At 44.5% G+C, this 27,184-nt stretch overlaps 1 protein-coding gene across 2 annotated transcripts in view; it reads right to left on the reverse strand.

The window, feature by feature from the left end:
- Positions 1-1,927: 1,927 nt before the first annotated feature.
- HEG1 (heart development protein with EGF like domains 1) overlaps positions 1,928-27,184 on the reverse strand; it is a 36,430-nt gene continuing 11,173 nt past the window's right edge. The window contains exons 3-21 of one of the 2 annotated variants that reach the window (XM_085228299.1): positions 26,554-26,862; positions 25,818-26,126; positions 25,164-25,442; positions 24,515-24,847; positions 23,378-23,686; positions 22,308-22,625; positions 21,417-21,719; positions 20,542-20,868; positions 18,119-19,483; positions 16,406-16,525; positions 15,182-15,276; positions 14,897-14,955; positions 14,374-14,534; positions 12,989-13,123; positions 10,217-10,259; positions 10,069-10,106; positions 9,461-9,548; positions 8,496-8,670; positions 1,928-7,659 (exon numbers count right to left, since the gene is read on the reverse strand). In XM_085228299.1, the coding sequence (XP_085084425.1) occupies positions 7,510-7,659; positions 8,496-8,670; positions 9,461-9,548; positions 10,069-10,106; positions 10,217-10,259; positions 12,989-13,123; positions 14,374-14,534; positions 14,897-14,955; positions 15,182-15,276; positions 16,406-16,525; positions 18,119-19,483; positions 20,542-20,868; positions 21,417-21,719; positions 22,308-22,625; positions 23,378-23,686; positions 24,515-24,847; positions 25,164-25,442; positions 25,818-26,126; positions 26,554-26,862 (4,916 nt within the window). In that variant the 3' untranslated portion in view covers positions 1,928-7,509. Of the gene's footprint in view, positions 7,660-8,495; positions 8,671-9,460; positions 9,549-10,068; positions 10,107-10,216; positions 10,260-12,988; positions 13,124-14,373; positions 14,535-14,896; positions 14,956-15,181; positions 15,277-16,405; positions 16,526-18,118; positions 19,484-20,541; positions 20,869-21,416; positions 21,720-22,307; positions 22,626-23,377; positions 23,687-24,514; positions 24,848-25,163; positions 25,443-25,817; positions 26,127-26,553; positions 26,863-27,184 lie in introns of those variants that run through there. The other variant, XM_085228300.1, reaches the window with a different exon arrangement.

Raw genomic sequence — 27,184 nt, forward strand, 5'->3', positions numbered from 1 at the left:
GGTTCATGGGCTGAGGCCAGTTATATGACATTCAACAAGGTTAAATGCTGGGTGCTGCACTTGGTCACAACAGCCTCATGCAGTGTAGGCTGGGGGCAGAGTGGCTGGAAAGTTGCCAGGCAGAAAATGACCTGGGGGTCTGTTTGACAACTAGCTGAACATGAGCCAGCAGCATGTCCAGGTGGCCAAAGAGGCCAATGGCACCTAGCCTGCATCAGAACCAGTGGGGCAATGGGCCATGGAAGGGGATGGTCCTTCTGTCCTCAGCCCTGATGAGACTGCAGCTCAATGGACTCACTTTGGGGCTCCTCACTACAAGAAGGTTATTGTCTGGAACAAGGATGACAGGACTAGAAGGCAACCTGGTCTAGAAGATAAGACTTCTGACGAGTGGCTGAGGGAAGTGGAGCTGAGAGAGGGAGGCTGAGGGGAAACCTGGCTGCTCACTACAGCTACCTGAAAGGAGTTTGCAGAGATGTGCGTTTCAGTTTCTTTTCTCAGGTGACAAGTGATAGAATGCAAGGAAATAGGCTCAAGTTGCATCAGAGGATATTTACATTGGATATCAGGAAGAATTTCTGCACAGAAAGAGTGGTTAGGCTTTGGAGCAGGAAAGTGGTGGAATCACCATCCTTAGAGGTACTTAAGAGATGTGTGGCTATGACGTTTATGGACATGGTTTAGTGGTGGACCCAGTAGTGTTACGTTGGTGGGTGGATTCGATGATCTTATGGTTCTTTTCCAACCCAAATGATTCTATGGTTCAGGCCACACAGCATGGATGCATTCAATGATCTCAGATGCACTACTAAACAAATATGAAATGGGCAGGACTGTTGAGTCACATGCTTGTCCATAACTGCAAATTTACCCAACCTCACAATAACATGACCTGTTCTTTTGCTTAAGAGATACCAACACAACACAGAAAACAGATCAGCTTGCAATACTATTATTGGTAACAAAACAGTGGCACTGTAATAAGCCTTTCCTTACAAATGAGCAGAACTTCATTCGACAAGATTAACCATGTTACTCTCTCCTTTTATTTTCCCACTGGAGTCTTCCTAGAAAAGGAGTAGCATATAATGTAATTCTGTACTGTATCACTGCAGAAAGTAGACTTGAATTTCAGGATGCAGCAAGAAACTGTGTTCTAGACTCACCATTTCTCTGCAGATAGCATTAATGCAGCTGTATGCAGAGCACTCTATGCAGAGCACTGTGACACTAGTGTAAAGACAAAGGGAAATCTTACCTTCTGTAGATGCTTGCCTCTTCATGGTTATTGGAAGAGTCAGATGGTGGTTTCAGATTACCCACCTAGATTTTGGTAGAGTACCTTGGTCCCATTCAATTCCTGTCACACCTGAGTGTTGTACTTCTCTGGGACATAATATAGAATGATTGCCCCAGATTAACAAGCCTGCCAATACTCAGGATGCTCTTCCATATCATGTCTTCTCACAGGACTCTGTTTGTCTGGATACATGGGACCAAGTTTTCTCCTTGGAGGAACACTCGGCTTTATAGTCTTCATGGTTCCCAGTGGCTATCAGTGATGTGGGATCTCACTGTGGTCAAGCTCCCTGTCCTTGCACCAACTTCTCTAAAGCTTTTCCTTCCCTACTATCACCAATTCCAGCATTTCCGGATCGATGAAAAATTAAATTGAGTAAAATTCTTAAATTAAACTTTGAGTGGCTCAGTACTACAGAAATAAACATATCAGCACAGAAGCAAGCACAACAATTCTGTTTAGCATAACTAACCAGAACGTATGACTTTCCTCTTGCTTTTCATTTTAGTTATTCAATCACCAAGCACCACTAAAAGAACAAAAGGCTCTAAGATTTTTTCAAACTAAAAATTGCACACGTATCTCTTTACAGGGAAAACTTTAGACAATAAAAAAGCTTAGACATACTGATATTCATAGTTTTATTATATCTTTTTATAATACTGACTAGAACGCCAGATTTAATAATATTGGATGCAGGTATAAAAATAATCCAATCCTTAAAAATTATATTTTGCTACTACAGTACTGTATAATTAGTAGAGGCAGAAAATATGATACAACTTTAAATAATACTGGTTTGGAGAAAGTCCTTAGAACCCCAGCAACTTGGAAGCAAACATTCAGAGCTGCAGAGAAGGAAGCACAACAACGAGCAAAGAACATGAAGCAGGCTGGTAGAGGAAGCACAACTTAATGCTTAAAATTCACCTTTTGAAAGAGACCTTGCTAAAGGTGAGCATTACTACCACGGTTCTGAAAGCTGTTAATGAAACTGTGATGACTCTACATATAAAATTTTGGTTTCTGTTAGGAGAACATCCTGCAGAATGTAACGGGGCTTAAAACAAATGATTGAGTTTAATAGAAATAATTACATGCTTATTCTGTTTTGTTGTTGTTGTTTTCTTTCCTTAAAGTAAGTTAACCGTACTGATGGTTTTTAAAACAGGCACATCAGGCAAATTTTGTGGCACTGCTCAAGAAAACTTTTTACCAGATTCCCCACATGTGGGGTTGTGCAGATTTGGGGCCACTTGCTGTGGCATTACCCAAGCAAGACTCCCATCCCTTCCAGCATTTTACTAGAACGAAGACCAATGGACTTAGCACTTACACATGACTTCTGAAGAACGTCAGGCACCCTCTCTCAGTTATCCATCAACAAGGATATTATCACACAAAACACAAACCACACTGGAGAGGTGTTATCTCACACATGACCTTACAGTACAGAACCCTTTCAAAACTGGGAGATCTTGTTTCATTTCTGAAAGCACAAATATGTGAACTGACAGGTAGTTCTTAACTGTGAATGCACAAATTGACTCTACATCCCTGGAGATCTTACACTATGGGAAACAGGTCGGCTGAACAGTACGTCTCCTATGAAATTCACATTCATTCTCTTCTCAGGAAGGCATTTCAGATCTTGAACAACCTGTTTGTTCAATCTTACATAATACAGGCTCTGCTACAGTAATAAGGACACATATGAAAAATAAATATGATGTGAAAAAGCAGCAATGATATCACAGGAATGGGCAGAACACAGAGGTGCAGGAACATATGATGTACACACAAGTGACCCTGACAGGGAAATAATTTAGACCTAAAATACTGCACTGCAATCCATGGGAGAGTTATCCCAGTCACCAGAGAGGATACTGGATTGGGTCCTTTTGTGTAAAGAGGAGAAAAGCAATAGTCAGCAAAGGAAGAACATGTAAGTAAAATACATCTATTCTTGTTAATTTAAGGAAGAAAACTAAACGCCACCATGAGAAAATGAGGAGCCCAGATGGATTTGGAATGGATGTGGCCATTTACCAGCATTAGAGACACGTCCTGGGAAAGCTCTTTCTTTACAAGGCTACAACAGTGTCCAAACTCATACTGCTGCTCTGTCAAGCTTCAGCAAACAACCTGTATAAACACTGGCACCATTCTGCAATCGCAAACACCTCTCACTAAATTCATTTCATTGCTATTTTTAGAAAGTTTTTTTTTCTTCTCCTTTTCTGTTGCTCGCAGTGAAGGCAAATCACTATTAGTGTCTCTGTAAATGACCGCAACAGAGCAATTTTCTGGGATATGCTGCAATGAAAACAAGATTCATTGCTGTTCTTTTACCTAGTGCTATAAACACAGAGGGCAAAGTTCCCCATACAGCCAAATTCAGTGCTTTGAGGTTTCAATGGTGTGCAAAAGAACACTGGTTTTCCAATGCAGCGTAGGAGGGCTGGCCATGATGAGCAGGGAGCAGGACAGGGATGCAGGAAAGCTGCAGCATTCCTTTACACTGACCCCTCCCATGTGCATTGTTCTGCTCTGTTCACTCTGACCCACTCTCCCAGGCTGACGGCTGAGGGGGTATTTCTGTGAGCAAGGGGCTTTTTTCAACACAAGTGGTAGAGCACCATAGCAGCAAAGCACATGCCTCCTACATCCTTTCCTGTCGTCAGCTGAATTAGCACTTTTTTTTCCCCAAAGGCTCTCCCACACACCACCTGTGGGCCCTTGCTGACAGCTCACCTGGCTTTACACAGCAGCCAGAAGCACAAACAGATTCTTTGTGGAGTTGGTGTTGTTTTCCCTCCTTTCCCCACAGCTGGCTGAGCCACTTGCAGTCTCCTTGCGTGAAACCTGCTACTTCCATCTTGTCCTCTGCAATCTGGAGAGCTAAAAGCAATCTAAACAGCCTGAGTTGCATTTCCTTAGGCATCCTAGGAGGAGTTAGGTACTAAACACAGGGGCACCCACATTTGAAAGCAGGCTTCAGGGAGTGATATTTCACATGGAGATTCACATCCAACAGGATCGACAAAACCTAAGAACTCTGCCACTGCTTATCCTGCAGAGGTAAGTGCCTCCACTGACCTTAGGACTGGCATCTGCCTCAATCCTCTCCTCCTGGGACAGCCATAGAAGGTGCTGGCAGATCAGGAGAGACCCTTTTGCTCCTCCTGTGAGCTATACGTTGACTCACATTTGTTCCCTGAACTAAAAGAAAGCTGCAGTGGACTGATCTCATAATAATTTCCCTGACATTTACTTTCTCTGGCAGATAGAATTTCAGTGCACTAAAGTTTGTTCTCTTGGAAAAAAAGTCAGGTTTTGCAGTCCTCACTCAGAAAATCCTTCCGACTTTCTCGAGACCCTTTCATTTCATTAAGAAGAATTTTAAAGATCATTAATGAAATGAATTGTGTGATCTCAGTTAGGAATAGTCCTATCACATTTCCCACACAGTTCACTCACAATATGCAATTTGCTGTAAAATGACACAGATTGAAGTTTTGCTCACATAACCCATATGTTGCTCTTTACATAGAAGAATCAATCTATCTGCATTTGTCCTTTGGTATTTCACGCTTTGTTCTTTGCACCTGGCACACAAAGGAACATTTAACAGCTTTCAAACTAAACAAGTAATTAATCACAGTAGGTATAAGCAAATCTCCACACTCTTTCCTGTCTGAGTGTCATGCAGTTAAATCCTACCATCATTGCTGTGACATGCTTACTTTTTTGTTAGGCTGCTTTAGCAAACAGGGACAAATCCCAGTGCTCATCTATGTGCTCTGGATTTAGATCCAGCACCAAGTCCCAGCTTTCTCACTCATTTGTAATAGAGACAAAGCTCTCATCTGTCCCAGGGGAGAGACAGTCCCTTCTGTCCTAGGCACTCTCACAGCCAGAGCTAGTGTTGGGTGAAAGAGGCAGTTCACCCTCATAGGAATGACCCCAATAATGCCCTCTTTGAAGAACCCCAGAGCATGGCAGGGCCAAGGCCTTGCTTCACACCATCCAGTGGACTCTGTGCAATTAAGATATTGGCTACTAACCATGGGGAGAAGAACATCTTTCTCAGTTTGAAAATACTGGGAACAGTTAATTATTGTGCTTTGCCTGTTACTCTCTTTCAGATACTATAACTAGAATGCTCCTTAAATATAGCTCCTTCAGCAGCATAAGCATCCATTCATTTCCACCCCATTTGAGATAAGACTGCAAATTTGATTATGGATTCAGTCACATGCACTATGACCATAAGATGACATCAGTGCAGAGCATACTGCCCCTGGCATCCATAAAAATCTAGTTTCTGCAAAACCACACCCTCCCTTTGTGTACCTGCTGCTCCCTTTTGGTAGGGAACACAACAGAACACAACAGCTGTTGAAAATGCTGGAAGGGTTGGGAGCTTCCCAGCACCTCCAGGACATGAGTATTGCCATGTTTACCCCCAGCTTGCCTTCAAGGAGCAGCCACACCACAAATCAGCCTCGGAACTGCCCTTCTCACCAGGGGTCAGGCAGTTTGGAGACACATCTTGCAGTCCTCAGTGCTTCAGAGCTACCTTACTGTACCTTTAACTGTAGGCACTGTGCCTTTTTGAGCACTGTGTGGGAGAAAGGAATGTCAGATGGTACGTGCCCTTCAGTGCAGGGATGGTGGGTTAATGCCTAGGGAACTGTGCTATCTGATACCCTCATGCAAGCAGCCATCCTGAATTAAGAGCATGATCACTCTGATGGTAAATGTCTGTAGTGGGACCTTGTATCTGGACAAAGTCCAGATGATTGAGGTTATCTTTTCAGTTAAGATAAGCGGGAAATATACTTCGTTAATAAGAGCTCTTTCAACACCGTACTCAAGAAAGAATAAAGTCAATAAGCTTTTGATCTGATCTTTAGTGAGGAATGTAATAACTTACATTCTTCAGCTTTTACCAAAGTGACTAACATGAATTCACACACCTAGCTGAGGAAACCTGCCCAGTTTGAATCACCTGAAACTAGAACAGAAGAAAGCAAAATATTTTGATGTAATTGATCTTTGCTGTGCTAGGATTGAAAGGATCATGTTTCTCTCTGCCCTAAATGCAACTGACTGATGGAGAGCTTTATTTTCCAGTGAACTGAAAACTTCCACAGTTCCCCCTGAAATCAAGGTGGGCTGTGAAGTCCTGAAAACTATGTCCCACACACAGTGCCTACATGCCATGTTCCACCTGCCTAGCCAGGACCACAGCATTATTTATTCTTCCTACATTTCATCTAAGAAGCAGGGTGAATTCCCAGCTTATGTTTTTCTTCCTTGTGAGCAGCTATTTTACATCACATTGATGTTTTTATAGGTCTTTTCATCCCTGCAAGTAAACGCCCTGTTAAGCTCCTATACAGAAGCATTGTGATGATGTGTAGCAGCATCACTTCCGAACCAGGCTGGCTGACAGAAAGGCAACTCACACTCTTCCCTATGTACATAACTTCTCAAAGCAGCACCTACGACCAACTGTTCCTACTTTCAGTTTGAATTGCAGTGGTATGACTTAATTTCTCCAGCTTCTCAAAGACAATCCACCCATGAGTTCAGCCAACATTGCCAGGCACCAGGCTGCTGCAAGGGCCTCACCATTTGGAGAACTTCTACCAGTAAGAAGGTCAGGCCCAGAGGACAAGCCAGCTTTCCTGTTGCAAACGAAGCAGAAAGCAAAGCAGCAAGGAGAAATGGGGTGGACAAACTTGTCCTACCAAAACCAGTCACACAGTGAATCTTTGCATGAAGGTCGGCCAAGAAGACAAGCACAGTCAACAGTGAACAAGATCTGTAAACAAAACACTCCCTAGTGGTATTCAACACAGAGTGCTGGACACAGTTCATCCGCCTGTACTGATCCATGCTTGCCGTGTAGCATAAGGAGTGAAGAAGCAGCACAGAACAAAACCAGAGTACACACGAGCTTCCACCTGGGTATTTTACTGATGTGCACCTTGAGCCATTCACTTCCTTCTCCTCTTCCTCTCTGCTGCTCAGCAAATGTAACCATTCCTGGGGGCAGCAACACTCAGTATGGAGTTCAAAGACCATCCTGTTAAATGGGAAGAGTAAGACTGGTGTGGGCTGAACTGCCAGGGGACACATTGTACCTGGGGATCAAGGGCCACAGAACTGTGTCAATCTTCCAGTCCCTCTCTGCTCTGCTAAAAATAGTCTCTTCTTCTGGCTTCATCACTAATGAAGGATGGATTGTATTGTCCAGGGTAGATGCATGAATGTCGAGATCCAGGCAAACCAGTGTAGGGAGGATAAAGTCCATTTCTTTCCAGTTCTGGATTTCTCAGTCCAGTTGGCTGTATTAGTAGGGAAAAAAACAACCACACACGTCTTAGACAACTCCTCTTTCAAACACAGCTTTACCACCTTTCCTATCAGTTGTTTCAGTAGATAGAAAGAACAACACGATCACTAATTATCTCTAAGACTTAGAATTAATTGTACTGTGGGAGGTATGCATTTCCTGGAGGGCAGTATTCTGACGCAGCTGAGTTTTGACATCTTGCCAAATAGAAGACTTGAAGCTTACCCATCCAGAAGTTTACCTGACTCCAACAAATGCAGTCTAAGTGTACGGTTAATTTTTAATCCAAGAGAACTGTGCTAATGAGCTCAGGCATTAAAATAATTCATCTTAACACAGGATATCATCAGAATTATTGTTATAAGAAATGCTCCTAGAAAATCAGTTTGTTTCCTGCTTTGAGTATTATCTGGAAGTGGTTTTCTCTCATTTTCCTTCATGCTGTGTAGAGCAGTAAAATTACTCTGGGAAAACTTAAAATACAAGCCAAAAAAGAAAAGTTTTGCTCACTGCTTTCTTTCCTGGAAAGCAGAAGCTCAATAAGTGTGATTTGTGTGAACTCCTGCAATCTTCGCTCACATGAATAACGCCTCCCCATCTTGAGATCCTAGACATTTTCCTAGCTTTCTTTTAACTGACATTTTTTTGTGATATTCAGACACATATAACAGCTGGAGCTCACAGAACTCCCAATGCCTTGCTGTCTGTGGCAGCCCTTTGCTTTGCTCTCTTGTTTTGAAGGAAAGGGATTTATGCTTCCAAAAATAAAGGGATGTTTCTTTGCTGTATGAAATACAAAAGGTTAAGATTTAAGCTGTGGATAGATACCGAGTAATACACATCTGTCATCTGCAACAAGTTCTTGGTGCTTCCATTCTCCTGCATCTCAATGGTCTCTCTGCCCCACTCTTGTGCTCGGGGGTTCTTTGGATACTCGGCATATGGTGACATCTGGAAATCCCCACTCTTGAAAATAAGTTTACTTATGTCATTTTTATTCTTCCTGTTTAGAAAAGAATGAAGGAAAGTGAAAAGTTATAACTAGTCCTGATATAAGATCCTCTCCTGTTTCAGTTTATGCCTGTTGTCTCTTAAAAACATATTTAGAAAGAAAGAAAAATGTATGTGAGCCCCCACGCTACTCAAGTTCCCAACTGCCTTCTAGGCACTATGTTACTTCCTAAGAAGGAAGAACTGGAAGCTGCTGGTTGGAACACCACAGAAAGCCTTTACATCATCCCCATGTTGTAGGAGTGTCCTTTGGTAACATCTCCAGTGCAGAGATTACTCTTCAGGAAGGCACATGGCCTGCCAAAGCCAGGATCCATGAGAAGACCAATCCATTCCCACAGAGTTCTGCAAGGTGTAGTGACCATCATATCTCCTGGCTGGGCCTTGCTCCTGACTCAAAGCACCAAAGTATGCTGTGCCTACTACCAGTGCTACGTTACTGATCCATCCGACTGCTGACTTCAAACAGAGAGCTGTGAAATCTTAGATTTGGGGCTTGGTTGGGAAGAGAGTGTTGCTGCAAGGCAGCCCTTTTTCATGGTTTATAAATCACAAAGCACAACTATCTCAGCAGCACACCTTGCCTGTAGTTGAAAGCTGCCTGCTGGTACAGAAACTAGGTGTGAGTGTGCCTGAGAGGGAGACACACATGGTGAGAGCAGGTGCAGGAGCTGTGCTTGGAGAAGGACCTTGAATGCACTCCAACACCTCTTCACAATGGCCCAGCAATTCTTCTTGTTGTCCCAACTCCTCCTTTCTACCTAGTCTGCTGGAGAACTTACCGGCAGCAGGTGACAATCAGTGCTATGCCCATGATAAGCAGCAATCCTCCTCCCGCGGCCGCAATCACCACTGTAATGAGTTGATATGCTAGGGGCAGGAAAGAGAGAGATCTGCTTAGAGACAGCAATTTGGCCATAAATATTCATGTAAACACAGTTCTCATGCAAGTGGATTAACTGTCTGCTTCCTGCCTTCCTCCCTCTGTAATTGTCATCTGAGGCAAATGGAGCTGGGGATCTCTCACTGAAGGAAGGATGGGCTCCTGTGTGCCAGGGGGACTGATTCTCTGCACTGACAAATCAGAATAGCTCAGACAAACTTTCATGGATTCACTCTGAATATCTCACTTCAAAAGTGTGTACATGCTATCTTGGCAGAGCATCCATGGAAAGAAAATCTCCAAGGAAAATACTGATCTTGTTGGCAGATAATATCACGTCAACTTTGTCAAATAAATATTTTGATCAATAAAACAATTTTTGACAGACAGTGAAGAAACACAAAACCTGACATGAATGATTTGTGCTTACTGTGCTTTAGGCACAGTTATTTGCAATCATTTGTTTCAAATTTCCCCAGAATGAAATGACTGATACTTGGTACTTACGGTTCCCACAGTTGAATCCCCCTAAGCCAAATGGGCAACTGACAACAGAAAACAAGAGGGAGTTTCAGCAGCTTGCTTGTGCCAACAGGTCACCAAAGCAGCACTAAGAAGGACGGTGGGGTAGGAGGGGGCAGAGCGCTCACCATACCTCACACAGGTCTCATTTTCCAGCTTGTATCCATCTTCGCAGGCTGCAAACACAACAGAGAAGGGCCATGAGCACCGCACAGTGGTGCACAAGAGGTACTCACATTGCTGCTTCCCACAGCAGCTTCACCCCAACCAGCCTCCGGGCTGACAGTACTGGTGCAGCAGGAAGTTGCATGCTCTGATGCTGCATCATCCTCTGTTTTAGGCAAAACTCTGTGCACTTCCAGCTCACCTCTCAGCCTGCCATAGGGTGGGCAGCAGGTAAAATAATTCATGACACAGTCTCTTCTTGCCCAGCTGGGAACTCACTGCACACCTGCGTTGTTTCCCACAGAATATCAGTGTAAAAAGTTTGCATGTGCAATTTTGTCTGCTACAACAGGCTGGCAATATCCTAATAAACCAGAAGAGTCCACTAGTGTTCTAGCTGGACTCAGAGCTTATGGCTCTTGCAGCACACCAGTAACAAGCAATATCAGTGCCAGCTGGGAGCAATGTGACTGTGACCTCTCCCTCATAATACAGGTCAGAGAACTTCCCTAAATTCAATTCCAAATTGAATTGGGTTTCAAATCAAATAGTTGAAGTGGAACTACATTTCACAGAACCATCCAAGCTTGGTTTTAATATTTCCAGTGACAATCAACCACAACACTCAGTCAGATGCTCACGAAGTTAATTTCCCCAGCCATTAAAAACATTCACCTTCTCTCTGCTCTGCATTATCCCAGTGTCAAATTCCAGCCTTTGGATGGATGTTTTCTGGGTTGGAAAAGGCTACATTATCACATTTCTCCTTTTCACCATCAAATCACCCTGCCTACCTCTGCCCTTGCACCCTGCCCTGTGCAGTCCCATCGCTCCTCCTGGGAACATTTTCAAGCACTCCTCAGGTGGCAGACAGAACAGAGCAATACTTGGGGTCACATGGTGGTGCTCCCCTCCCAGCTGCCCCCCAGCCTCCCATAGGAGGCCGGATGGGGCAGCACAATGGCTGTTTCCCCTTTGCAAGTACTTAATGGGAGTTAGCACTCCACGTCTGCATGACCCACAATGAGGGTCGGATGCTTGGGAGACCACAGTTCCTGTTCAGTCAATAAGAGGGCAGAGATTTTAAAAAAGCCCAGCATATTATGTGCTATAAATATCAAGAGAATAGCTCCAGAACAGCTTGGCTTTTGAAAATGACTTTAAAAACCCTGATGGCCTGGCTTTCCCAAATGGGGACAATGATGCTGACAGGCTGGTACATTGCTGGAGCACCACACTGTGCACTCAGTAGCACCCACTGCCACACTGCTAATGGCAGCAGGGAGCTGACAGTGGAAAATAAAGACTTGACAGCAGGGGATAGGTTTTTCTCATTTTGCACAGCAAACAAGACTGGTAAGCAGGGTGTGACCACATCTCTTTGTCTAAAAGGTGTTACATCACTTAGCCCTCCATAACCATTGCATCCAAGCGCCTTACAGCCTTTCAGGCATTTATCTTCACACCACCACTTGCCAAGGGTCGTGGACAAGATGAATGGTCAATCCCCAAGATTGGTGGTCATCTCAGCTCCCCATTGCTGCCCTCTCTGCCTCTCAGGGTGGGTGGAGACAGTCAATATTTCTAAAAAAAGTCCTTCTTCCAACATACAAGTTGATGGAAGGGAGGGAAATACAAAGGGTATTGCCTGGAGAAGTAGAGAAGAGGAGAGGCAGGACCATGACCCAAGAGCTAGGGATGTACATTTCAAGTATGCCCATTCCAGGGATGCCCATCCCAGAGCCCACAGCACATGAATTATTTCCAGACACGCATGATAGAACCATTGAATCGTTTGATTTGGAAAGGACCTTCGAAAGCCATCTGGTCCAATGTCCCTGCAGTGATCAGGGACACCTACAGCTCCATTAGATGCTCAGAACACCATCCAGCCTGACTTTGGGTGTCTCCAGGGACAGGGCATCCATCCACCAATCTGATCAGATTCAGAAATGACAAAACATCTGCTCCTACTTTAATATCAACCCTGCTGATACTGCCAAAAACAATATATAACCACCGTTGTAATTATTATTGATAAACTGGATAAAAAATAATAATAATTAAAAAACCAAAAAACTGGCTTTCCTAAGAAGCCCCGCAACAACTATTGCAACTAGGAAGTGGACGCTCTCATCCTATAAAACTCACTCTGACTATTGGCACAAGGACAAAGGCCTTGTTTAAGATGTAGCAAAACAAATTTCATGATCTGAGGAGTAGCTAAAAATAACATAACCCTGAAGCTTAAAATTTCTATTAGGAACCTAGTTGAAAAATAAATTCATAACCATTTTCAGATACTTGCTTATTTAAAAAATAGTGAAGATGTATTGATATAAGCTCGTGAATTTAAAGCAATTATCTGAAGTTCGCCGAGAGTTCAGACAAAATCAAAACAGGCAGAGCTGCACGTCATCTCTGCTCTGTGCCACTGAGCTGAAGCCCAGCACGGTCAAACCCTCTTCTCCCTCTTCTGCAGCGTTGTGACTCACAGCATGCTCCAGAAAAGGATAATATTATTCCTAGAGAGAGACTGCACCTCCAGCATCTGCTGAAAAGTCCCCTAGCTGACTAAAAGAAACTTGAGCTGCTGATATCTATTTATAATATCAAGCTTCTTGCACACACAGTGATGTGCACGGCACACAAATACACAATCACTGCAAGTGACACAAAAAGATTAAGCAAACTCAGGAAAAAAAAAAAAAAAAAAAAAAAGCTGCATGAAGTGTAATACCTCTGCAGGAATGGTCCATTTTATTGTACTTGAAGTATCCGCTTTTGCACTGGCAGAGTGCAACCCCATCGAAGTCAGTGCACTCAGAGGTCTCCTTGTCACATTTGGGGTCCTTCTGCTTGCACAAGCTGCCAACTGTCGGGAAAACGCAGCCAACATCAGCACAGTTCTCTCTGAACACACCAGCATGCAAGTTTGCTTTCCCCAGGCATTCCATTCAGCTCATTTCATCTCTCTTTCTCATTTTTTTTAATAATATTTGTTCCATTTTGAGATGGTCAGCATCACAATATGCCACAATTTCATGCATATCTACCATCTTTTGTACAAGCAAATTGAGAGGGGGAATAATAAATATTTCAGCTTGGAAGCTGAAAGGGAAATTAAAAAGAAAAATTTGTTTTGGCTCAAGCAGAAACACATCCTCCCCCTGAGACAGTTCAACAAAACCACTTTTAAGGTTATATCTAGCAAAGCATTTTGCTCAGCCCAAAAGAGCTTCTTCCATTCCAATATCAAGCACTGCATTTTCTTCACTTTTGAAACAGAGTTGGTTCTTTCATTTATGGTACTTTGAAGCAACATTTTACCTTTAAAAATCAGGTTTATTGGCATGAGCATTCAGCAAAACTGGTAGTGAACAATGGAAATTGTGTCACACAATTGTGACACAATGGAAATTGTGCCACCGAGCCTATGTATTTTACAGGTGGAATAACTGGAACCAACAAATGAAAGCATTTGAGAAGCAGGAACTTCTATGGGATGTGTGTCACTCACTTGGAGCTCCCCTTTTACAACCCCCTCCCTTAGATCTGTACTCACACATGAATAGCATTTATTTCTTTCTAAGTTATTGAACCTGAGGTAACCACTGGATATAATTTTGAGCTAGCTCAATAAAATGATTTAAATTAATTCAGTCCACAGTGGTGAGGTGTGGCTTTCAAATATGGCATATTTAAAGCCTGGACAAAGTCCTGTCCAGCATGGCAGTCTTCTCCAGACACCTCTGACCTTTGGCAGGCAGAAGACTTGGGAAAGAGGTGGTTCTTGATCCAGAAACTTGTGAAAAAAAGAGTGATCTATTTTTATATCCCACCGTATCCCAACTTCTGGCCACGTGGGTGGAATAATACATCTCCAAGAACCATACAGATGTGGCTCTAAGGGACGGGGGGTAGTGGGCATAGTGGTGACGAGCTGATAGTTGAACTACATGATCTTAGAGGTCTTTTCCAATCTTCTTGATTCTATGATTCTATTTTAAGATGATTCCTATTGAAGTGAGATGGAAACTTGCAGAAGGATTTTGCTGAATGCCAGAATCTTTCTCTCCACTTTCTTAAAGGACCCAAACCAAACAAATCTGCTGTGCTGCTTACCTCTGTGGAGTGCTTTCAGGCTGGAGATGAACTGGCAAGGGTCAGGAGGAGATTTGCAAGCCCGAATGTAGCTTTTCACGGTGCTGACAACATCGTAGAAAGTCACGTTGGATGCTAAAGAGAACGTGGATTGCACTGAAACATGCACAACATTTGCCTCCCTAACAGAAAACAAAACAAAACAGCCCTGAGTACCATGAGTCAGTCTGATTTCATGGTTAGTATGTTAGCAACCTGCTAGTTATTAGTGCAAGCAACACTTAACATAGACACGATATCGCACACATACTGAGAAAGCTGTCTGAGGCAGCAGATCTGTGGCTGCTCAGCAGGCTGTCCTCAGTAGGAGGACTGGGATGGATGGCCAGGATGCAAAGGCATTTCCAGTGCCCCATGCTGTGCTGGGCTTGAATTCATTAAGGACAGCACGGGTGGGTCAGACTCAAAATGTAGACCTCTAGCTGAACAACCCAAGTATTCACACGGCTGGCACCATTCGTCACTCTGCCTCGCGGCCCCTTACCTGGTGGCTTTGACTGTGGAGTGGTAGTATCCAGGCAAGCGCGACAGAGAGGTGTTCAGCTGAAAGGAAAAGAAGAAGAGTTGTTGGAATGGAGCAGCACAGCTCCCAGTAGCACCTCCAGCCCCAAGACAGCCCCCAGGCGTGGGTGGTTGGACAATCTGGATGGTTCAATAATTAGAAAGGCTAAATCCAGACCAGAGAGCCCTGTGGCTGCTGTCACAACCATAAGGGGAGTGACACACGAGGCCCCCAGCAGTGCTGCTGCCACCCCACAGGGACACTCACCATCGCCAGGATTTCACGCTCCACTTGCAGGAGATCTGCATACTTCCCGTGGGTGATGTTAAGCTTCAGGGGAACCTGACCGATAAATATTCTTACTAAAAAGGAGAATAAGACAGGTGAGTTGGAATACGTGCCTCCTTTCTATAAACCAAAACTAAGCAACACTGACTCATTTAACACAGAGAGAGATAGGGAAATTTACTGGCAAGATGGTTTCAGGTGCCAAAGCTAATTTATAGTAATTTGGGGTGAAGCAAAATCTTTTTCCCCTCCCTCCAGTGCAAGGAAAGCAAACCAAGTCAAGATGAAGCACTGGAAAAAGGACATTTTCATTTTTTAAACTGCTGGACAGAATGAGCAATGATGTTTGAAAGGAGGCCTGAAAGATGCATTTTTCCATGCTTAGAATTAGATTTGATTCATGGCAACAGAATGCAATAATCCAACTCGTCCAGACTCAGAGAGATAATATTCCTAAATCTTGTATTAAGTGTCATGAGATACTCAGTGGAAATGAGAACTCAGAGCTCAAGTTTTATGTTCCACCAGAAAAACAAATACAGTTGCAGATAACATCGTAAAGCTTCCAAGTCTTTCCCATTCTTTCCCATCTGCAGAGCCTATCTTCACCACAAATTTTGTATCAGACAGCTCTAATATAACAGTTTCTGGTAGAAATGAGACTGGAATCACCTTCACGATATTTACATAATCTGCCCATAGCCCAGTCCAAGGCATAATCAAAACAACTCTCTAAATTAGAAGCTGACACATTCCTACAAGAAGAAATGTTTCAAAACACCCTTCAGGGACACCTCAGCCATGTCCCTCAGCAAAATTTCCATGCCTTAATCCTCACTGATTAAGGGTCAGAAGAAACACCAGCAAAACAAATCCCCCCTTCACAATGGGGCATTATAAGTCCTTGGGATTTGAGCCTTTTAATAGGAAAGGAGGGGATCAGAATGCAAGTCCCAGATAATAATTATGCTGCACAACAAATGCAAAAGGTAGGAAACAGGACCTTGATCTTACAAAGGCTTTCACGGCTGCTTAATTCCATACAGACGGCTGAGCCAATTGAAGTCAGGCTATCAGTAAAAGTAGTAGTTGGGAGGTATACTAAAGCTCCTGAACTTGTCTGAGCCTGGGTTAATTTATTTTAAAAGATTACAGATCATTATCTCCATCATTTTTCCCATTTTTTCGCTTTTGTTTTCTTACCTAAATTGCACTTTCCTTTTTCCATCTCATATCCAAGAGGGCACTGACAGACATAGGAGCCACGGGTGCTGTTGCAGGTGGCCAGTGCAGGACAAGGGTTGGAAAGACATTTATCCACATCTAGAAAACCAGAAAAAAAGACCAGCCTATAGTTGCAGAATAACAAACATCATCAACTGCTAGGCTAAAAAAGATCAACTTGGCTCCTCTTCTGTGACCCCCTGAGCATTATCAGATGATTCATTGCATCATTTGCACTTACTGCTTATCCTGTTCTTAATTATTCTGCTGGAGCTACAGGAATAAACACAAAACACTTTCTGTTGAATATTCATTCCGAAGCCCTTGGGACCCAGTGTTGATCCATGCTAATATTAACAACCAGCCTGCTTGCAGCACTGCTCCTGTAATCCCAGAGTGCTTTTCAAAGATAAGCAATACTACAGCTATGGATGGCTGAAGAACCATGCAGCCCCACAGACAGCCCCAGCTGACCCCAGCCTTAGGACACACAACATGGGATTATCTCTGTGCTCTGGGCTGTCTGGCCTGGCTACCTAGCACCAGCAAAAGGGTGAGTGGTGCTGCTGACCTGAGCAGCCAGAAACGAGTGACAAAAAATCCACTCCCCTAAAGTTATTTATTCTGTATAATGCCATAGATATAATTAATACCAAGCAGATGAGAAATAACCTTTAAATACCTAATTATTGGTGGAATATACACTACTGCCAGTATTTCACCAAGATTAACGCAGTCGGTATACACAATATCCTACAGTGGCATTAGGGTCAGGCTCCTGAACTTTAAAAACAGAATCGATTTCCATTCATATAAAGCAGCTCAATACATTTACTTGGGAAGATAAGGAGCCTGGCAGCAGGAACAAATGAAATCCTTGTTCTTCTGCGGGGCTTTTTGCTGATAGACTCCTTGCAGTGCACTGCAATCAGACATTGCTACCTCCATCCTCCTGCACCCCAAGAGCCTCCTGTCCCTTCTGCTGGGCAGGGAAACATCTGGTCCAACTCCTGTGCAATGAACAAGGATGCCTACAGCTCCATCAGGTGCTCAGAGCCCCATCTGGGCTAAGTATCATTATGGATTCAAAGAACACTCCTGGATCACAAGGTAATTAAAAAGCAAATCCAGAATGGTTGAATAGCACATTTCTCAGCTTCCCTTTCCCAGTCTTGGTTATCACAACACACTCAGCAAGACCACGGTGTGTAACCTATCAGGAGAAGTGATGGGTCCTCAAGGAGAAATTTATTTAGTGAGATGGGGAGAGAACAACCATAGGTCATAATAGCAGAAAAACTTCCAATGAAAATACTGACTGCTGGCCAGCTGCCTTTTCTCATAAGAGAGATACTGATCTATTTTTTATGACAAATGTAAAGTACATCCTAAGCTTACCTGGAAGGCCATCAGCTTGTTTTTTTTTGTTTTTTTGTTTTTTTTTTAATTCCCAAATTTCAGCTTAACATTTCCATCAGAAACCTTCACCAAAATGTTCACTTCTTTTTTTCCAGCAGCTCAGCACAATTGTTAAACCTCTATCTTAAAAATACCAGTATGGAGACAGAATTCTTATCCTCAAATCCTGCTGACAATGGACTTGTCATATACACTTACGTAACCCTTCAAAGACCCTCCATGTGAGACCCAGTTGTTGCTGGTCCTGCTGCTGAGCACTGTTAGACACATTACCTGTTGCTGGAGACGATCTCATGCCAGCTGTGCTACTTGGTGGCAGGATGGTGGTTAGTTTGGTAGAAGTCAGTGTAGTTGTGCTCACAGTGGTCTTGCTTGCTTGACGGACTATAGGAGGACTCGTAGCAGGGATGACTTCCTTGGTGACCTTACTAGGCACTGTTATGGTGGGATCCACAGATTTTGTGCTTTCATCAGTAGTATAAATGTGTTTAGTGGTAGTGGGTGTTGGAGCTCTGTGCGTTTTTGTGGTGCTAGCATCAGTCAGGGTTGGCTGGCGACTGGCTGGCGTTGTCAGTACAACAGGTTTCACTGTGGTCAGTGCCACTGCAGGGACAATGACACTGTGGCTTGTGCTTGTCAAGGTACTGAGGGGCACATTTGTAGGCTCAGTCTGTGGGGCATCACTGGCTGTGATAAGCAGAGGTGGTGATGTTGCCTTCACAGAGCTACCTTGCTCAGAGGTAGCACTCCTTGGTGACATGATTTCTGTTACTGGTGTGGCAGCAGACATGGACACAACACGGCCACTGAGATGCTCCATGGGCTCCGTGGGGAGAGGGGGAGATCTGGTCACATTGAAGGAGGTGTTGTTTTGGGGCTGGTGTGTGCTACTGTGCTTGGTGGTCTCTCGGGATGAGCTGCCACCCACTGCAGCTGTGGAGGGCACCCGCCTGGATGCAGTTGTAGCTGTGGGGGTGCTTGCTGGGCCACTGTCACTGGATTGTGAGATAGATGACGGTGATGAAAACAGAGGCAATAAAGATACTGAAGAATAAGATGGGGAAACCAATGAGGAAGTGGGCAAAGAGGATGACAAACCCTGCAGAGGGGTTGAAGATGCCATCACAGAGGAAGAGAGAGGCTCAGATGACTCTGATGTTGCATACAGATAAGTTGGTGGTGGTGTTGATGAGAGTGAGTGATGCAGCGATGATGCTGAGGAAGAGCGTGAAGATACTGATGAAGATAGAGATGATCTGCCCGTGGGCAACAACCTGGAGTCAGCATCAAAGACAGTTGTGTTTTGTACGTTGCCTACAGAAGCAGAAGTCAATGGTTTGGAAGAGTGCACCAGCAATGGCTCCGTCGATGGTTGAACAAAACTGCCATCACTGGATATGTTGTTCTTCCTGTCCTGTGCCACAGGTGATTTCGATGAATCAGAAGGGTTGGAAATTTCTGAAAAAAATGTGGAACTTTCAGAGGAGTCAGCAGAGGTGCTGCTGTTTGAGATAGATAGGAGAGTCCTTTCTCCTCCTCTGGTGTATATGGTTGAAATGTATGTGCCGTCTGTATGAGAAACTGAAGTCTTTTTCTCTGCATCAATGCTGCTTACTGGCTGATGGCTACTTGGAAAGCCTGCAATAAGAGGACAAAATAAATCAGAATGATGGAAAAAAAAAGAAAAAAAAAAAAAAGAAAGCATTTTTATATCATATTAAAACTATTTGATAAATATATAAAATGTTCCTGTCTGTAAACTGGCCCATACTAAAAAATAAGAGCATCATCCAAGGATAGCTATTGAGCTACCTACCACTCCTTAGCTTGTTCAAAAATGGTGAACTCTGATAGACATAAGGCACCCAGGAAAAATGCAGGTTTCTTAAAAAACTCTTCTTCCAGCATTGCTTTTCTAATGTGACTGAGCACTTATCATTCTGTGATATTTTGTGGGAAGCTAAGTAGCAAGTCATCTTTTTCTTTATCTCTCAATTTACAAAACTCATATTTTCTCCCTCTTATTCTCCATTCCAAACTAAAGCATATCTTTGTTCTTCAGCTGGTTTGCTTTTAGGCACACTGAACTTCATGAATCAATAGGATATTATTGTGTTACGTTAATTTGCATGTTATCATGAACTCATTGATTGAAAACTCTGCAGTCAGGAAATCCTAAATGAGTAGCATATCAGCCTGCAAAAATGCAGATCACTTAGCATTAAAAGAGAAGTCAATCTTATACTACAAATTTCAGAATGTATAGATAACTTCAACAATCACTACAAATTAAAAAAATTGGATATGAAAAAAATTTAAATTTGATGCAACTCTATAATTGATCCTCTGTAACAGAGTCTATAATTCATGCTGATCCATAGCATGAAACACTTCTTAAAGGATTTCCCACAACAAACCAGTTAGGATGTAAATAAAGCTTTCCATGGCCATCAAAACAGGAGAGCTTCCCTGCTAGTGCCCAAGCTTGAGCTTCACCTCTGGAATGATTGCCATGTCAGTGGGGCCTGGCTTTGTGTCCTCTGTTGTTGGACACATGAGAACACCTCCCCAGGGACACCCATGTGTGGCACTGAATGTACCAATGACTGAGAGCTTTGTATACTACATAAGCAAACCCAGGACAATGGGAACATTAAAAACAAACAAACAAAAAACATGGGAACATGCTAACTTACTTGTGAGAGCGTTTTGGAAAGACGAATCAGTGAGTAGCTTGGAAGAATGGGTGAAGAGCGTCTCTGTCGCGAGGCCTTCGCTGCCAACCGAGGTGTTGACCATCCCACTCTGCTCCACTGACACCAGCCGAGTCGGCTCTGAAGCACTGGTGGTGTTGGTGTGGTAAGCAGAGCTCTCTGTGGTATGAGTCAGCACGCTAATCGTCACCGGTGTCCCCTCTCTACCATCAGCCAATGTGGCTGAACCATATACAGGATCGGTGTGGGGGCTGGAAATCCCTTCCTCCATACTTGAGCTGCTTAGCGAGTGATGGCTGCTTCCCACAGCTGAAACAGGATCAAAAATTGGGTATGTGATTTTACCATCTCAGATGAGAGAACACCCCTGAGCTATACAGTAATTCTAGTTTGAAATGAAGATTAAAAAAATTACACAGATAAATACAGGAAAGGTAGATCTTGCATATCTATCACCTTTAAACAATGATTTAACAGACCAAGCCTACTTCAAAGGAGGGAGACAATTTAAATATACAGGGTACCATTAGAGGCACAGTGGCATATTTAGGCTATTTATAGTTATCAACCCAGCCCAGTTAGGTAGTAGATGACAGCAAGAAGACATAGCACAGGTTTCTGAGACTGCTCCAGTTAATCATCCATAGCTGCAGATACACAATACCAACAAGCTCGACCACGACAAATACACAGTACCAATGAGCAATCATGACAGCTTATAAATATTGCCCACAACACCTGCAACAGCTCTGAACAGCGCTGGAGGGAGGAACTTCAACCCCATGGAAGAACCAAGGGCAGGGGAAGGGGGGTCTTGTTCTAATTCAAATGCCATTGAGGAGCTCAAAAAGACTCACTGGAAGGTTCAGCAGCAGAGAAGTAGGTGGACACCCTGGATGAAAAGGTGGCCTCAGTCTCTGTGTATGCTGTATCGCTGGAGGAGACATGTCTGCCTCCAGGCCATGCTGGGGAGGATGGGATGGAACTGGAATGGGGCTCCCTAGCCATATCTGGGTGAGATGTAGGGCTTCCCACCACTATGCTCCACGTTTCATGGTTAGCTGCATCCTCAGATGTCCTCTCCTCATGGGTGGAGAGCATGGTCAGAACGTACGTAGTCTCAGTAGGAACACCAGAAACCTGTTGTCCTCCCTCTGAAACTGCAAAGCAGAGATAGACATATGTGTATATATATATATTCCATAAATAACAATTTTGAGGCCTCAATGAGGGCCAAAATCTGAATATGTCCATTCCCAAAGGGATGAAACAGGGAGAAAGGCAAGCAGCCCAGGCAGAGCTGCCTCCAGCCGCACATCCTGCAGGTCAGCACTTCTGTCCTGCTCACTGCAGAGGTGTGAGCTGGTGGCCAGGGAGCTCGGAATGCTCCCACTCTTTGAAAAAGACAGACTTTCAAATGCAGGGGGGAAAAAAAGACGCGCTTCAAAACTTAATGTTGAAATATTAAGAGCTGGATGGTGGGAACTCTGTCCCTGGTTTGAGGGTGGAGTTCAAATGGTTGCTCCATCACAGTCTGTATGTGTGGTCTTGAAAAGCTGCTTGACTGTCTACATCCTGACAGGAAAAGCTCTGCCTGAGTGCAAAGGCAAATAACTCACCAATCCTGCAGTGCTCAGGCTCCCTTTGCAAAAACTGAGGAGATTTCAATGGAAAATCTAGCTTAAAACCAGAAAGCAAGGATAGGAACTTGGATGGGAAACCCTTCATGGCAAACCCACAAAACCCACCTGAAGAACTTGGTGAGGATGAAGACACTGAAACACCAGGAGGAAACACAGGCAGCGGCTTTGTTGGAAGCACACCGAGGTCGGCATCATGCTGTGAGACATCTCTCTGCCTGCCTGGCTCTGCCACAGAAGATAGCAAAAGGACGACATCCAGGGAGCTGGTGCCAGCTGGAGAAGGAGCAGAGCTGCCTGCACTGGTGTCTACCACGGGCTCTGTGGTCATGTTCCCACTGCTGGTGGCCATCTCCAAGCTGGGTGTGCTGGTGACAGGATCGTTGGGCAGCCTTCCTCCTTTGGCTGAGGTTGTAGCCCCTTTGGCTGGGAAACGATACAAATTGGATTTATACATGTTAAAGTGCGAGCAGATGGGCGCACTCTCTTCTATCTCCATCCTCAGGCTGGCAAAGTGGGTACAGATATAAGGCGGGAGGAGACTTAAACCTTGAGAAGATGTCTGAGAAGACACAACCCTCTCCAACCCAAGGATCTGGGGAAAGGCTGCGGACTGCACCCGGAAGAGGGCACCAAAAACAAGAGGTGGAACCGCTGGTGTGCTGAAAGTGAAATGGTCCTTCACAATGCCCCAAAGCATTGCCCAGCACCTTCTAGAGAAAAAGAGGCTCAGAGGAGTCCTCATTGCTCTCTACACCTGCCTCAAAGGAGGTTGTAGTGAAGTGAAGTTTTCTCTTCTTGCAAGGAACAAGTGTCAGGTTGAGAGAGAATAGCCTCAGATTTCACCAGGAAAGGCTCAGGTTGGATATTAGGAAAAATTTATCCACTGAAAGGGTTGTGAAACATTGGAATAGGCTGCCCAGAGAAGTAGTAGAGTCACCATCTGTCAAGGTACTCAGTGTATAGTCACCATCTGTCAAGGTACTCAGTGTATAGATGTGGTGCTTAGGGACATGGGTCAATGGTAGACTTGGCAATGCTGCATTAACAGTTGGACTCAATGACCTTAGAGGTATTATCCAACTGAAATGATTGAATGATTCTAACATCTCCCTCACCCCTCTCCACACAGATTGGTGGCCTACAGGATGAGGTCCCCGAGGACGGCCTGAGCTCACCTGTGGAAGAAGCACTGCTTGAAATGGCAAGCAGTGACCCCAGGGAGGATGCAGTAGCCCCAGTGCCATTATCAGCCCCTGCTCCCAAAGGTGTCCCAGGAGACAGGGTCTGGTCTGGAGGGTCAATAGTTTTGGCACCAGAGGTGGAAATCTCTGCCGGATGGACCAGGGTGGTGCTGGCGGGCAGAGACCGCAACGTCCTCCCTGTGCTTCTGGTGGCTGTGGTGGACATGGAGTCACTGGTGGCGTGGAAATCAGTTCTCTTCTCTGTGGCCAGGGTGCTAAATGGCATGTGGCTGCTTCTAGAAGCTGAGATATGACAAAGAAAAAAATTGCAAATGCAAAACTATAAAATAACAGATGAGCTTTCTGCCAGTAGCACCCAGAAAGAACAAGCACATGTGTAGGAGGAAAATAAGAGAAGATGCCAATCTAGAGAAACAGAGAATTTCCAAAGATGTGACTCCTTCCCATAGAAATTTTCTTGTAAAAGATGCAGTTTGATGCCACAAAAAGTGATGTTATGTAGAAACTGTTGAACTACTACACCTTGCACTTGATTTCACCATTAAGTGATTGAGGGCACTCCATCCTGCTAGAATGAACACATCTCATAACAAACCAGAAAAGCCTGGAATTCAGCTCAGACAGGGCACAACGCTGAGCATCAAAGTGGTCAGGGAGAACAGGTCATGAAGGAATGGGCTCAGAGGGACTGAATTCCTTCAGCACTACAACCAGGTCCAGGAGCAAAGAACAGAACAAAGGACCTGAGACCACATACAAACTGTCCTAAAGCTGATTTGGTTTTTGGAAGGCAGCATGGCCCATGGGGAACATCACAGGATCTGAAGTTGGGTCCCTGGGATCACAGGGACATGATCGAATCTCCACTTGCTTAGTTCCCATGTCGAAGAAATAGTGATAGCAACTAGAAATGGCAAAGAATTTCGAAATGATCTGAAAGTGAATTTTTCTTGGCTCAAGGAAACTTTCCATATGTGTGCCTTTTCTGTAAAAACACCAAACCAAACTTTCTCCTCCTTAAAAGTATTTTCTTTATAGTTCTATATGTAATACATTTTGAGATGTGCAGGTGGAGTAGGATAAAGTAACCATCCTCCTTTTACTCCTCACCTGTGGAAGGACCTTCTGCAGGAGAGGGAGAGAGCGGCAGTGAAGGCTCTGCTTCAGGCTGGCTGGAAGCTGTGGTCTCCCTGAACCCAGGCACTCCGTGGGTCTCTCTTACAGAAGAGGCAGGTGGTGATCTGACAGTGCCTGAGGTCCCGGTCGCACCACTGCTGGAAGCAGAGACTTCTGCTGCCCATCCATTGCTGTTTGTGGCAGACCTGGGAGGTCTCCCCCCACTGCTGGTGGCCATGGCTGAAATATAAGCACTGGTGGCAGAGGATGCTGTGGTTTCTTCCTCCGTCGTTGACGTGTCAGTTGGCTGGTGGCTGCTTCTGACACCTGAGATACAAGAAAACCAGATTTGATCAATGCATACGGAGTCACACATGTGATGGGTGGTCTTCATATATATATATATATATATATATACATTTATGTATATATATATACAGTGACTGCTTTTCTCAGTAGGGGAGTCTCAAAAGTAGGCCACCAATATTTTTCAGTTTCTCAACCAGAAGCTGAACACCGCTCCCAACCTTCCCCCAGTCCCAGTGCAGCCGCTCATCCACCATCGACTGACGGCGTTATCTACAGGAGAACAATGCAAACTCAGTGATGCAAAAGCCAACTCAGCCACACAGCAACTACATACCTGCAAATGTATGTCTGGAGGCAGAGAACGAGCTGGCAAGCAAAGGTTCTTGGGGCTGTGTAGAGAGGTCTCTCTGCCAGCTGTCAGCTCCATGTGTCCCAGCCCCCGAGGAGGACAAAGTGTCCCCTGAAATGCGGGTGGGGTCAGGGCTGGTGGCAGAGCTCGGAGCGGAACCCAGTATCTCCACTGTCATGTTGCTGAGCACAGTGGATGCATCTGAGTGCAGCATCATCTCCCCAGCAGTTGGGATGCTCCTGGGCTCTTGACTGCCGTGAGAGGCTGAAAAAAAGAGAAAAGAAATAGAAAACTGCACAAACTGAAACAGTTGGGAAGGTTTTGTCCCGGCAGACAATATATGTGTGAATATTTACTACTGGGAAATCATTAGGGCAAGGAAAAACCAATCTCCACATAGGAACTCCTGAAGTAATAGCTTGCAAAATTCTACTGAAGGTTTTCAAAGAAAATCTATCCTCCTCTTCTAACTAGAATAATATTTATCCATACTTTCATTTCTGTGAAATGTTTTTAAACGTAGAGAATGTGCCAAGTTCAATATTATTCCTCCTTTCTTTAAAATAGAAAGGATGTATTTTGTTTATAAAGACTCTTTAAATAATGTTCTGACTTAAACAGCTAGCCATCAAAACTCACATGTGGAAGCGCTGCCCGTGTTGGCAAGCAGCAGATTTGCAGAGGACACGGTGGCCCCTGTGCCACCATCAGCCCCTGCTCCCAAAGGTGTCCCAAGAGACAGGGTCTGGTCTGGAGGGTCAATGGTTTTGGCACCAGAGGTGGAAATCTCTCCCAGATGGACCAGGGTGGTGCTGGGAGGCAGAGACCGCAACGTCCTCCCTGTGCTTCTGGTGGCTGTGGCGGACATGGAGTCACTGGTGGCATGGAAACCCCTAATTCTCTTCTCCAGCGATGAGCCATTGGATGGTTGGTGGCTGCTTCCATCGGCTATGGCACAATAAAAGAGCTGGATTTATGTATATGAAATTATAAACAGATGGATCCATTTTCTTCCCAGATGCTTACACTGCATGTATGCATATTAAGCAAAGGAAGTTTTCAATATGGACAAAGTGCTTTTCTGGAAAGGCATGAATCCTCCATTCAGGGTCACCCAAGTTATTGCTCGTGCAAGAACTGTGGCTCAAAGTCACGAAAGCATTGCACCAAAACCCCCATAGAAAAGCCTACTAATGGTGGAGTAACCCAACTCACCCAATGAAAAGTTTCAATGAGAAGTTGTTTATTTTCCACCCATCCCACTCCAAATTCCAATTGCCTGGCTCTACCAAACACATGCAAAACATAGCACTGGTTCAAGAAAGCAAAAGCTACACAGAGGCTTCCAGAGATGTTCTGAAGCTGTGACACAAACCTGAGGACCAACGAGGCTCAGCTCTGTTTTTGGAGGTGGGTGATCCTGTGAGCTCAGGGCTTGTGGAACTCCATGCAGCATCCTCAGGATGCAGTGTGGTGCCTCTTGCACCCGTCTGGATGTTGGCAGCATGGGGAGAAGAGGGGGGCTGACCTGGGGAGCTGGGCACAGGGGTGCTGGGGAGCACGCTTTGGGCCTGCCATGCTGAGGATGAGGACAGAGCTGGTCCTGGCGAAAATGTCCTGTCTGTGTCCACAGGATGACTAGGAGAAGCCAGTGCCCTCCTGCCTCTTGCCTGGCTTCCAGCAGCTGCAAAAAGCAAGGGAGAATAGAGAAATTGATCTTGCTGCTGACAAGGTCGGGGTTGAAGCAGGAGCACCCATAGTGGTGTACCTATTGCTACCCTACGCAATAAATGGGGTCATAGCAGCATTTCCCACATTTCCTGCATTTATTGTAGAACATGCTGCCAGATGGATGGCTGGGAACAGAGGGTTTCCATCACCAAAACATGTCAGCATTCCAAAATCTGTCTGCATTTGTGCACAGTAAGAGAAAATTGGATTTATTGCAAACCACTACAAATGTGCAAGGTGGGGAGTGCTCTGCCAGGACACCCAGCAGCTAGCAG

The sequence above is a fragment of the Meleagris gallopavo genome, chromosome 7 (genome assembly GCF_905368555.1).
Source record: "Meleagris gallopavo chromosome 7, MGAL_WU_HG_1.1, whole genome shotgun sequence".
NCBI classification, from domain to species: Eukaryota; Metazoa; Chordata; class Aves; order Galliformes; family Phasianidae; genus Meleagris; species Meleagris gallopavo.